The sequence below is a fragment of the Herpailurus yagouaroundi genome, unplaced genomic scaffold (genome assembly GCF_014898765.1).
Source record: "Herpailurus yagouaroundi ecotype Mexico unplaced genomic scaffold, PumYag 200, whole genome shotgun sequence".
Taxonomy (NCBI): Eukaryota; Metazoa; Chordata; class Mammalia; order Carnivora; family Felidae; genus Herpailurus; species Herpailurus yagouaroundi.
Genome location: NW_024412431.1, coordinates 3,551,694 through 3,564,193, shown reverse-complemented (window position 1 = coordinate 3,564,193; position 12,500 = coordinate 3,551,694). Strand labels below are relative to the sequence as shown.

The following is a 12,500-nucleotide window of genomic DNA, read 5'->3' as shown; positions in this document are numbered from 1 at the left end:
GATTCCCGCTTAATGGCGGCACAAGATGCCTCCATCTTGGGAGTGGCAGATTCTGCAGCCGGAAAAGAAGGTTCCTGAAAAATGCTCTCCAATGCCCGCGGAGTGGCGGACAGGGGGATTGAAAAAAACAAAAACATGGGGACACTGGGCTGGCTCGGTCTGTGGAGCTTGCGACTCTTGATATCAGAGCTGTGGGTACGAGCCCCACGTTGGGTATACAGGTTACTTAAAAATCAAATCAAATCTTAAAAAAAAAAAAAAAAAAAAAGTAAGCACGTGACCCCAAAGTACCCTCCCCCCAATATCCTGAGGCGCGGCTTTGCCAGCCCCCAATTGGGCCGCCCCTCTGCGCAGCGCTAGCCAATGAGAGTGGTGGTATGGAACGCGGGCGGTTTCCATGGGAGCGCTGGAAGGAGGCGGGGACGGAGGTTACCTAGCAACCGGGAGATGCTGCGAGGCCGCGCCAAGCAGTCAGAAAGTGCATTCTCCCTGAGCCTGAGGAACCCGCGTCGACGACGGATCTCAGACAGGGGCGATTGCTGGTTGCCACCTTAAAATACCCAGGGGCTCTAGGCCCCAACCTAGTCATGACGTCTCCCCTGTGCTGGGGTGCGTCAACCAACGTCCTGCATGCTCAGGACCAGGCTTCGACATCCTCCAATGTCAAGAGCAGTCCGACTCGGGCCAAGCACCGCCGCCCCCAAGGCAAGGGCGCTGCCCACGCCTGGCTCCCACTCCATTCCAAGGCGGGACCCCTCCACACCGGCGGGGGGACGTCCACTGTGAACGCGCAGGTGGCAGAGTTACAAAAGAAGGTACAAGTGTTAGGTAAGATGGCTCGAAAGGGCACCAAGAATCAGGAGTCAACAGTGTCCACCCAGCCCTTCGACCAGGCACGGTGTGACAAGGGCCTTTCCCCGGCCTTCATCCAGGTGACCAGCTTCTGGAGGCAAAAATCCGTACTCGTTCGTGGTTTTCCTCATCCCTCTTATAAAATCTTCCCTGGGCCCAGAACCAGCTGGACTGTGGTTCATACTCTTGGGTAATTTCAACTCCCATCACGCACAGGGTGGTGAAGAACATAGATTCTAGAGCCAGATTTTCTGGGTTCAAATCTAGGCTCTGCGCACGCTGTTTGATCTTGGGGGACTGTGAGTAACCTAAAAGGTCTCAGTTTCTCTGTTCGTAAAATGGGGATAGTAAGAGTACAGCACCCCAGATAGTTGAAATGTATAACGTGCTTAGGACAGTGCCTGGCACATTAGTAAGGCACTCTAAAGTGTAAACCAATGTTTTTCAATGGAAGAGGGCTATTTTGCTCCCAAATGGACATTTGGCAATGTCTGGGGACATTTTTGGTTGTCACATTGTTGGGAGGGGGGTGCTACTGGCATTTAGTGGGTAGAGGCTAGGGATACTGCCCAACACGTGACAGTTCATGGGACAGCTCAAAACAAGTAATTATCCACCCCAAATGTCAGTCGTGCCAAGGTCGGGGAATCCTGACATACACCATTAGCATTATCGTTTTGTTATTATTAGAAGGTTATCTTGCACAGTAGTTGAAGGAATGGGTTCTGGAATCCGACTTTCTGTAACCTTGAACAATCTAGTAAGCCTGAGCCTCATTCTTCTCATCTGTAAATGGGTATGATATGGGGGCACCTGGGTGGCTCAGTCAGTCAGGCACATGACACTTGGTTTCAGCTCAGGTCATGATCTCACCGTTCGGCTTCGGGCTCCGTGCTGACCGTTCAGGGCCTGCCTGGGATTCTCTCTCTCCCCCTTTCTCTCTGCCCCCCGCCCCGCTCATTCTCCCTCTCTTTCTTTCTCTAAGTAAATAAAAACTTTTTTAAAATGGGTATGATATGGATATGAATACATACCTATTGACATATGGTATTTGATACTCGGAAAGTTCTTTGTCCGGCATCCAATGTAGAATAAGAGCTCCAACTGAAGTCTAGTTACAATATTAAGTCGATAAGAAGAGGAAGGGCTTCCCTCTGGGAAGCCCTCCACCCCCTGTGACACTGACTGTGTACCTCACATGACTCAGAGGGTGACCGGAAGGCCTTTTATGAGAGCACCCAGTGGACCATCAAGAAAAATCAGAAGACCATCAGCCAGCTCCACGAGGAGACCAGGACTCTGCACCTGCATTTGGCGGACCTGCTCCAGGTGAGGCTGCCGAAGTGGACGAGAGGGTCCCAAGAGGCAGGGCGGCACCCCGAGGGGCAGGTGGGCTGGGTGTGTGGTGACTGAGCTCCCCTTCCTGCAGGGAGATGAGAAAATGGTCCAGGCAGTGATTCGGGAGTGGAAGTCAGAGAAGCCATACCTGAAGAACAGGACAGGACAGGTTTGTCCCACCCCACTCCACAGACCATCTGCCCTCATTTCCAGCTCGTGTCCCCTCCCCGCTGGACTCCCTGCCTCCCGTCTCACCCTCTTCTATCCTTTCTCCACACCGGCTGGCATTCAGTTATTGGCTCAATTAATCTTTATCCCACACCGACACCGACCATGTATTAGGTACTGGGGACTATGCAGTCAAAAAAAACCAGACCAAACCTCCACTCCCCAAAACTTCATATCGTAGTGGGGAAGAAAGAAAGAAGAAAGAAGAAAGAAAGAAAGAAGGAAGGAAGGAAGGAAGGAAGGAAGGAAGGAAGGAAAGAAAGAAAGAAAGAAAGAAAGAAAGAAAGAAAGAAAGATAGAGGCAAAATGACTTCCAGTAGTGACAAGAGAAATGAATAAAACAAAACAGAGTGTCTTATTAGAGATGGATAGGGCCAGGGGTTTGCACTTTAGATTGGGGGGTGGGAGTCAGCAAAGCTCCCTCTCTCTAAGAAGGTGATATTTGACCAGAGAGTGAGACAGGCAGGGAATGATGTGGGGCAAATGCTCCAGGCAGAGGGAACAGTAAGCACAAAGTCCCTGAGGTCAAAACAAGGCAGCTAGTGTGGCTGCATGGGAAGGAGGGAGTGGGGCTCTGTAGGAGATGAGGTCAAGAGAGTCAGCAGGGGGGTGCCTGGGTGGCTCAGTCGGTTGAGCGTCCAACTCTTGATTGCGGCTCAGGTCCTGATCTCATGGTTCAGGGGGTCGAGCCCCACATCTGTCAGCACGGAGCCTGCCTAGGATTCTTTCCCTCTCTCTCTCTCTCTCTCTCTCCCTGCCCTCCCCCACTCGTTCTCTCTCTCTCTCTCTCTCTCTCCCCTCTTCCCCCCCCCCCCCCCCGCCAAGCTCGCCCTCTCTGTCTCTAAAATAAAAAATAAAACCCTGAGACTGGATAGGATCGTCGAGGGGGTGGGTGTGAACAGAGGCGAGGCTGTCTCTCCCAAGGCCAAGGAAATGCAGAAGCGACAGACAGTCGGTGTGGCACACTGGGGAGCGGGGGTCCTGGCAGCCACCAAAGAAGACAATGGGCGGGAAGAGGGGATCAACCAGGTCAGATGCGGCTGAGGCCGGGAGATGCGAAACAAGATCTGGGAGAAGAGAGGGAGGGTTAGGTGGGAGGGTTCAGGCTCCCGCTCTCGGCCCCCCTCCCTCCCCCTCCCCCCCCCCCCCCCCAGCAGGCCCTGGAGTACCTGGAGCACCAGCTGAGAGAGAAGGTGAAGCAGCTGGACGCCCTGCGGCACCAGGTGGGTTTGCAGCGGAAGTTGCTGGATGAGCTCTGGCTGCAGCACAGCCTACGCGAGCTGGAGCGGGCAGAGGCGCAAAGTGGCAACACGGAGGTGGCCAAGGTGAGGCTGTTGAGATGCAGGGGGCGGGGCGGGGGGGGGAACCTGGGGAGAACTGGAGAGGCGAGGGGACTCAGCCCATCCTTGCTTCCCTATAGACCATGCGGAACCTGGAGAACCGCCTGGAGAAGGCCCGGATGAAGGCGGAAGAGGCCGAACACATCACCAGAGTATACCTGCAGCTCAAGGCCCATCTCCAGGTAGGGACCAGGACGTCTGGGGGTGGGGTGGAGGCAAGCGGGAGGGCCAGCCTGCCCAGGGACGGCGGTCACAGGCCTGTCCCACCCCCCAGGAGGAGAGCCTTCACTTGGAAAACCGGCTGAAATTCATGGAGGCCGAGGTGGTGAAGACAAAACGTCAACTAGAAGAACTGCAGGTGGTGGACCAGGAGGCGTCCAAGGCCCGGGACATGGCCAAGGTGCCAGCCTGCCAGGCCCCGGGATCCTGCCCCGGCGCCACGGTCTCCTGGGGCGCAGAATCGGAACCCCAGCTGTCCTCGAGCCCCTCCCGCCTACCTCCCGGGTCCCTGGGAGGTCCCAGCTTGTCCTGCTGTGACCCTGTCGTTTCTCCAGAATCGGCTGCAGTGTTTGGAGGAGTCCGTGTTCCGAGAGCGCAAGAAGCGAGAGCGCCACTTATCCGAGTGCAAGAAGCGCGCGGAGGAGAGGAAGCTGCAGAACCAACGCTTGGAGCGCAAGGTGGGCGTGTCCAGGGGGAGGGGCGGGGCCGACGTGGCCCCGCCCGGTCCCAGCCACACCCCTACTGTTGGCCCACACCCTAGACCCGGCCCTACGCCACACGGGTCCTGACTCCGCCCCCACCTCCACTGGATGCCAGCGCCGCTCCCACATCCCTGACCTCGCCCTCCCTCCATCTGATCGCCTCGTCTGGAGAACCTCCGGACCGCCCCTAACTCTCGGGTCTTCCCATCCTTCCCCGTCTGCATACCCCCCACTCCGAAAGCTGAGCCTGCCTGCTAGCCCGCCCCCTCCTCACAGGCCCCGCCCCCGCTCCTGACCCCGCCTCTTTGCCCTGCCTCTGAGGCTGCGGGTCCCCGACCCGCCCTTTCCCGCACTCCTGGCCCCGCCCCCTCCCGGGCCCCTGTCCCGAAACTCCTCTTGGGCCTCGGCCCTGAATCCTTGTCTGAGCGCTAGCCCCAGCCCTGTCCTCGACCTGCGCGCAGACCCAGCGCGAGCACGTGCTGCTGCAGTCCGAAGATTTGACCCAGGAAAGCCTGCGCGTCAAGGAGGAGACGCTGAAGCGGCGCTGGAGCATGTACCAGAGGGAGGTGCTTTTCGGCAAGGTCAAGGAAGCCACCGGCGTGGCCAATACCCACGTGAGTGCTGCCCGCTGCCCGCAACCCTCCCCGACCTCCAGTCACGCTCAAACTGAGCCCAGGCCAGTGAAGCCAGCACACCCAGCCGCCCCTTTCTGCTGGCCCAGTTCCTCAGCACACAAGCCTGCCCTCTACTTAAAAGACACTCCTTCCTCCTCCAGTTACTGACCCGTTTTCCTGCCGCTCCTCATAAGCAAAACCCCCTCGAGCTGTCTCCACTCGCCACCATTCCCCCTCCTGTTTGCTCTTATGCTAGCACTAACTTCTTTGGCATGTCAGCTCTGTGAGAACTGTGAGTTTGGTCTCTCCTGTGTCTCCAGTGTCTGTAACATGGTCCGGGGCACGGTAGGCTGACTGCCCAGTGCCACTCTCAGACCCTTGGCAAGCTGGGCCCCTGCCCTGGGGCCTATGCTTTGCAGCATTTTCCTTGAAATTTGCTAAACCCTATGTTTCCCGCCGGTGGATACTGGTCCCACTGGTCCCACTGGACCCCAGTTCAGTCTCTCCCCTTTGGACACTCTCCCACTCGCTACTCCTCCCATAGGGCAACCCCGACCTATGGGGTCATCTGGGGCACTGTGACCAGGCAGCTTTCCAGAAATCGACCTGATGGGCAGATAGCTCCAGAGATTGGCCATGCATCCTCACTGGGTTGGGCGAGATTCACAGGCCTAACACGGATGGCAGGTTGATTTTGGAAAGCAACTGTGTTCTCTGCTGCCCTGCACCACACGCTGGTTTTACGTGATTCAAATTCATTATAGAGACAAGGGCCCCACAAAAATTGTGTGTTGGGGACTGCCCACCCTCCAGGCAGCTCTGAGTCTAGCTCACAGAGTCCAGAAGCATCGCTGCGCAGAAGCCACCAGCTTGGGCCATCTGTCCCGCGTGCCCGGGGGGAAGGAGGAGGGGGTGCACCCAAGCCTGCCCGGAGCCCTGCCTCTGACTAGGGCTGGGCGGCCTGCAGGCGGTGGTGAGGCAGTTCCTGGCACAGGGCGACACCTTCACGCGTTTGGAGGCGCTCAAGAGCAAGAACAAGCAGAGGCTGCTGACACTGAAGCAAGAGAAGCAGCGGTTGCAGCGAGAGTTCGAAGACCTCAAGTACTCGGGGGAGGCCACGCTGGTGAGGTGAGGCCCCGGTGCCCAAGGGAGAGAACGGGGGCCCCGGGGCTCCAAGGTGCTCCAGCGGCGACCTCCCCATCGCCTGTAGCGAGCAGAAGCTGCAGGCTGAGTTGCAGGAGCGCCTCGAGGTTGAAGAGCAGCGGCGCACCGAGGCCCAGGATAAGCTGGAACACACCGTTCAGTCCATGCAGATGACCAGGGAAGGCCTCGAACACCTGGCGGGCAAAATGAAACACATCGCCGCGGTAGGCCTCACCCGCAGGAAGCTGGGCCCACAGCCTCCCACAGCCCAAGAGGCTGGGGTTCCCGCCCCTCCTCAGGGGAGCCTACTCCAGGGGACCCACCCTATGCCCTGTCCGGGATGTCAGAGGCCTGCTTCCAGGGGGAGACCTCCCCCACTGCTCAGAGTCCCCAACCCCTGTCCCTGCGGAGAAACCCCTTACTTCTCAAGAGGCTCAGGACTTCAGAGAGCCTGTCCCGGCTTCACGGGAAAGTCCCACCTTGCCTCTGCACCCCAAACCCCAGAGACCCCACTGCAATGCTCGGGCGGCCTGAGACAGGGGAAGCCCCAGCCTGCCGGAAGCAGAGTCCCATTTTTTTCTGGCTTCTCCCCAGTTAATACTCCCTTCTCCCACTAAAACCCCTCGCTCCGCCAGTTGTTTCCCTCTGGAGTTCAGAGGCTTTCCCTTCACCTGCTTGGCCCCTTGACAACAGAGGTCCCGCCGCGCAGGGGAGATAGTAACACCCCTGTTTGGTGGTCCCTCGCCTTCAAAAGTCTGGTTCTGTTGGGGGAAAGCCTCCCGCCCCCCCCCCCCCCCCCCGCGGGCTGACTCGGCTCCGTCCCCGGCTTCAGGACGCCGGCAGGTTCGCTGGAAAGGTGCTGGATCCCAAGGCAGATGACTATCTGCCAGCCCTGCTGGGCGTCGTGGAAGAAAAGCTGCTGAAGCTGCAGGCGCAACTCGAGAGCCAGGACGTTGCCGCGATGGTGCACCACCTCGCCAACCGCGATGTGCGGGTTCAGCCAGGGGGCGGGGCTGAGGATGCAGGGGCTGGGGCGGAACACCAGGGAGCCGGGGACACCCCTTGGGAGACCAGGGAGGAGGCCTATGGGCCGGGAATGAGTTTCAGGGGCAACGTGTGAGGTTTGAGGGGCCGGGAGACCTTCCAGAGGGACCGGGAGGCCCCTGGGCAGGGCTGGGGCTTGCGTGTGCGGGGATCAAGGGGCGGGACCCCAGGGACCAGGGGCGGGGTTGGGTATCTCGGAACGCATAATTCGGCTGGGCCCGAGAAAAACTAAACCGGAGGGGTGGGCAGAGGTCTCCTGTGGAATCAGGGTACATGTTGGAATGGGGTGAGGAAGGGTTGGGGTACAGAACTTCCCTGTAGCCTCTACCCCGCCCACTCTCTTTTCTCCCTCCCTCCAGTTCTACTCCATCCTGGAGGGAAAGCTGCCCCGGTACAACACCCGCATCGCTCTGTCCCTTGCCAGTCACAAGGACAAGTTCTTCGGTCAGTACGGTCAGGGAAAAGGGGCGGGGCTGGGGGCCCAAGCAGGGCAACGAAAAGTGGTCCGAGGCCCGGCCTGGGGCCAAGGGGGGGGGGCGGGGGCGGTAAAATCGGGGAAGAGAAATCTGAGCCAAGAATGGGAACCCGGATCCCCTCACTGCCCTCCGCAGATGAAGAGGAGAGTGAGGATGAAGAGAGCACCGTGGCGACCCGTGCGGCGCTGAAGATCCGTTCCCAGAAATTAATTGAATCCCGCAGGAAGAAGCGCAGTCGTTCGAGGAAGTCCTAGGCTCACGCTCCCACCCACCTGGTGCTTCCGGGCCCTTGCGAGCTCCCAACCGTTCTGGGTCCAGCCTCAGGCCCTCGGGCCCCTTGGAGGGCTAAACGCGGCCGCACAAGGGAGCGGAGAAGGCCAGTGGCGCCGGGAGTAGAAAAGGGGGCCGGGCCGCCGGACGTTCCCACAGTAAATCTTCCAAGGCGGGCCCGCGCTGGCCTCGGAATAGCGCAATAAAGGTCACCGACCAGCCCCCTGGGTATTTGCCTCTCCTTGACCCTGCACCGCTGCAAACTAAACCGGCCGCCCCTAAGATCCAGGGCCCGTAGACCCCACCTTCTCTGACCTGGGGAGTGAGGACTCCCATCAGCTGGGGACACAGATTGAGCACCCCCACCAACAGGAAAATAGGAGATACCTCCACACCTGGAGAGGACCAGGTGTGGTCCACTTTGAGAGGACAGGGTACTCTCCTCCTGGGGCTGCAGACCACCCCCTCACCCCCACCCCCCCACCCCCCGCTTAGCTGTACACACTGGCTCACTCACACCTGGAGACACAGAAAAGAACCCTTCCCTGGGAGAGAGAGGTGTCCTTTCACCCGAGCACAGATTGATATACCCCTATAGGGAAAGCCTGGACCTCTCTTCCCTGGGCCTGGGCTGGCGCTGGGGTCCAGCTGGGGGCATCCGAGAGCCGTGGGTCCTGCCCCGCCCCTGCACGGCCAGGTCGCCCCGCCCTGCCCCACGGGCCCCAACGCCCGGCCACTGCCCGCCGCCCGTCGGCCCTTCCGCCTCACTCAGCCGCGCCGTGGAGCCGGACGGGCACTGGCCATGGATCGGACAGCGGGCAAGGACCTCGCCCTGGTAAGGGGACCAGGGGTCCCGGACGCCACATCCCTGGCGATCCCAAGGTCCCGAAGCTCCAGGTCCTCGCCTTCCGGACCCTATCTCCTCTCAAATCGGACACCTGATTCCCAGCCCGGCCTCCCGGTCCCTGACCCAGTGAAGTGGCTGGTAACCTCTTAAGGATGGGGGCGTCTCCGAGCTCATCGGGGGGGGGGGGGGGGGGGGGGCGGGGGAGGGGACCGGGACAGACTCCGTGAGCCTGGACCCTAGGACGTCCCCGAATGCCACTCCATCCTCTCAGGATCAGGGAGGAGGGTGCCCGCGGCGCCGAGGGGACTTCCCTAGCCCGGGACGCCGCCCCGAGTTTCGCAGAGTCTGACCGGGAAGGGGGAGTGGTGCCGGGAGTCCTCGCCCCGGACTTAAGTCCTCGCGGGAGAGGGGGGACGAGGTCCCGGGCCCCCTCCCCCCGCGGCGCCCTCAGCCCGCCTCCGCGTCCAGGCGCCGCTGCAGGACTGGGGCGAGGAGACCGAGGAAGGAGCGGTGTTCAGCGTGTCCTTACGTCGGCAGCTCAGTCAGCGCTCGAGCCCGAGGGAAGGGCCTGGGCGCAGCCAGGTGAGGAAGGGGCCGGAGGGCGGAGCCGGGCCGGAGGCGACCAGGTGAGGGCGGGGCTGAGTGGAGGAGTCCGCAGGCAAAAAAGGTGAGGGCGAAGCCGAGGGGCGGGGCTGAGCCCCAGGGAGGGGCGGGGCCTGGAGGCAGACGTGGTCGCGGTAGAAAGGCGCCCCGGGGGGCGGCCTGGTGAATGGGGTCGAAGCGCGCGGCGGGCCGGTTGGCCGCGCGCTTCCGGAGCGGGGACCTGGGGACTAAACTGGACGGCAGGTTCGCCAGGCCTGGCCTAGGTCCGCCAGGCTTAGTGGGCGGCGCTGGAGGGAGGGGTCGTCGTTAGAGGCAGCCGGGTGAGAGCGGACCGGGGTGGAGGGCTGGGGCGGGAAAGACCAGACCAGCGAAGCGCGTCTGGAGAGCTGGGAGCCGCGCGGGGAGGGGTGGGGGCGAGTGAGTGAGGGCGCGGGGCGGGGCCCGGAGGACGACCTGGTCCCGGGCGAGTTGCGAGGGTCATTTGGGCCTGGAGCAGAATAATGAATCCAGGAGGCCGGATTCCGAGCAATGGGAGGGACCAGACGTAAGAGCGCTGCTTAGCGCTGGGCTTAATTGGAAAGGGGGTGCTCCGGGCCACTCCTCTGTGTCCCTTTGCCTCCCCCCCCCCCCTTGCTCCGCAGGCCTCCAGCCCCGCTGCGGACGCCTTCCTCCATTACCGCACGAGCAAGGTGCGGGCGCTGAGGGCCGCGAGGCTGGAGCGGCTGGTGGGGGAATTGGTGTCTGGAGACCACGAGCAGGACCCGGGCTTCGTGCCTGCCTTCCTGGCCACCCACAGGGCCTTTGTATCCACTGCCCGTGTGCTGGGCCTTCTCCTGCCACCACCGCCACCGCCCCTGCCTCCAGGGTCAGTACCCACGGGTAACCTCCGTGTTCTCACCCCCAGACTCTCCTTTGGGTGCTAGCTCCTGCATTCTTTCCCCCTAAGCTCCCCCTAGCCTCCCTCTTCTCCTGATGGAGGATTGCTTTTCCCAGGACAGAGATCAAGGAGACAGAGGCAGGAGGTCTGCCCGTCAACAAGAACTTAAGGTTGGTTTCCCATAGGTGAGGGTAGGGGGTCCTAGAGGTCCAAGGTCGATCTGAGGTGTAGGGGCCCCCAAGATCCAGAGCTCTGGGCTGGGCTCTGAGGCCCTCCATTCTGGCCAGGGCTGTGGTGTCCGTGCTGGGCTCCTGGCTGCGGGATCACCCTCAGGATTTCCGGGCTCCCCCTGCCCACTCGGACCTAGGCAGCGTCTGCACCTTTCTGGGCTGGGCGGCCCCAGCAGGGCCCGAGGCCTGGGAGGCAGAGAAGCTACTGGGAGATTTCCTGGAAGAGGACGAGCGAAAGCAGGAAGACGAGGAGCAGCCTGAGGCGTGGACAGGTGAGGAGTATGGGGCACGATAGTGCCCTGAGCAGGACTTTTCCTCCACGACCCGTCCCCCAGGGGCCTTCTCCCCTCACAGAGCTGCTACAGATCTTGGGCAAAGTTCTTAACCCTGTCTGAGCCTTAGTTTCCCCACCTGTGAGATGGACCTTTTGTCTAACATATTAGCATCTGTCTAATCCTCAGCACAAAAAACACTCTACCATTGGGTCAGGACGCCCTGTGTTTCTAGCTACAACTCCTCCCATTGCTACTTACCCTAGGAGCCACAGAGAGCCGGGTTCAAATCCCAGTTCTGCCATCCGCTGACTGACCTTGACACTTCAGTCTCTGAGCCTCAGTTTCCTCATCTGTGAAAGGGGGGTGATAATAGTATTTGCCTGATTGACCTCTTTATTCATTCAATACATGCGTAGCTACTGGCTCTGGGAAATAACAGTGGACAGAGCTCCCAGTTCCCTAGGGAGGACAACAGTAAACAAGGATATAAGTAAACAGCGAGGGCTTGGCAAATCGTATTATCTTCATTATTGTTGTTATCACGGATTCTCGCTTATTGGAATCTACCACCTGTAACGAAAATACATAAAAAGTCATAGTGCGATTGCTATTTACTTGTAGAAGAGGCATCAGCAAGCTATCTGGTCCTTTACCGAGTTTGCCCACCCGTGTTGTAGAGAGCTTTGCGGGGGAGGGAAAACTATCTACCTACTTCATTCAGGTCTCCGTTCACTTCCTCAGACCTGCTTTCTCTGATCGTCTCCCAGCAAATATATCCCCCTACTCTGCGTCCTCTCCAGGCTTATTTTTCTGCAGAGCACTCATTGGCCTTGTCGCAGACTCTGTCCCCAGGGGCCGGAACAACCAAGATTTGTTGACTGAATAATTGCATCCTGCTTATGAAGTATCGTCTTTCACCCATCTGTGTTCGAACTGATCCCTATCACAAAAGCATCTAAATCCCTAACCCCCGTCTTTTAATCCTCAGATTAAAGCGGCCACATTCCTCTCTGCTTTACAAAGTAGCAGCTATTTTTTTTTTCTCTCCCTGGTGACAAAGTCTCGGTTATTTATGTATATTTTATCCCTCCGTGTCTTCCCTCTTGGTTTTTTTAAGTGTCTTTCTTCCTCTGCCTGCAGGATTTCGCCAGCTGATTTCAAGGCATTAGAGCTAAATGGTCCAATGGGGTAGCTACCAGCCGCATGGGGTTATAGACACTGAACTTAAAATAAAAATGTCAGCGATTTGGTCACACTGGCCACATTTCTAGTGCTCATAGCCATAGTAGACAGCGCAGGTAGCAAAATGTCTCCACCACTGCAGACAATTCTATTGAAAGAACCGCCCTAAGCTGTGAGTTCTTGAAGTCAGAGGAGAAATGAACATTTATTGGACACCTACTGTGGGCCCTGCTCTGGGACACACTGCACTTTAACATCTTTCTGGGGGGCATTACTTTTTAGTATGAAAAATTTCCAACCCACAGGAAAGTAGAGAGAATGATATAAAGAGCCCTCAGACACCCCTTGCTCATTTTTAACAATTAAGAATTTGACACAAAAATGTCCTTTCAGGATAACTTGAAAACAGATCCCATGCTGATGTCACTTCACTCATAAATACTTAGGTATGCACCTTAACTGCCAAGGACTTTTTAAAAA

General features: G+C 58.9%; 2 protein-coding genes and 1 long non-coding RNA gene across 5 annotated transcripts in view; 2 read left to right on the top strand and 1 right to left on the bottom strand.

Annotated features, from left to right (window-relative positions):
• Positions 1-233: 233 nt before the first annotated feature.
• ODAD3 (outer dynein arm docking complex subunit 3) lies at positions 234-8,228 on the top strand. 2 transcript variants are annotated; one of them, XM_040449968.1, is made up of 13 exons: positions 241-828; positions 2,060-2,181; positions 2,282-2,359; positions 3,573-3,743; positions 3,839-3,940; positions 4,033-4,158; positions 4,313-4,435; positions 4,921-5,073; positions 6,041-6,201; positions 6,284-6,440; positions 7,049-7,204; positions 7,620-7,704; positions 7,872-8,228. In XM_040449968.1, exons 1-13 carry the CDS (start codon positions 588-590, stop codon positions 7,988-7,990), a joined length of 1,794 nt encoding a protein of 597 aa, XP_040305902.1. In that variant the 5' UTR covers positions 241-587; the 3' UTR covers positions 7,991-8,228. The 2 variants fall into 2 exon arrangements, with proteins under 2 accessions (XP_040305903.1, XP_040305902.1); XM_040449969.1 differs by lacking the exon at positions 7,049-7,204 and having other exon boundaries at positions 234-828.
• Positions 3,249-4,367, bottom strand: LOC121014018 (uncharacterized). The gene is made up of 3 exons (XR_005783017.1): positions 4,256-4,367; positions 3,588-3,698; positions 3,249-3,485 (listed from the first exon to the last, which is right to left on the bottom strand). It is a non-coding gene; the product is annotated as an uncharacterized LOC121014018 (long non-coding RNA).
• A 278-nt stretch (positions 8,229-8,506) lies between the features above and the next one.
• Positions 8,507-12,500, top strand: part of RGL3 (ral guanine nucleotide dissociation stimulator like 3) — a 13,107-nt gene continuing 9,113 nt past the window's right edge. The window contains exons 1-5 of one of the 2 annotated variants that reach the window (XM_040449965.1): positions 8,507-8,841; positions 9,322-9,435; positions 10,098-10,321; positions 10,450-10,503; positions 10,621-10,835. In XM_040449965.1, the coding sequence (XP_040305899.1) occupies positions 8,809-8,841; positions 9,322-9,435; positions 10,098-10,321; positions 10,450-10,503; positions 10,621-10,835 (640 nt within the window). In that variant the 5' untranslated portion in view covers positions 8,507-8,808. The remainder of the gene's footprint in view (positions 8,842-9,321; positions 9,436-10,097; positions 10,322-10,449; positions 10,504-10,620; positions 10,836-12,500) is intronic. The other variant, XM_040449964.1, reaches the window with a different exon arrangement.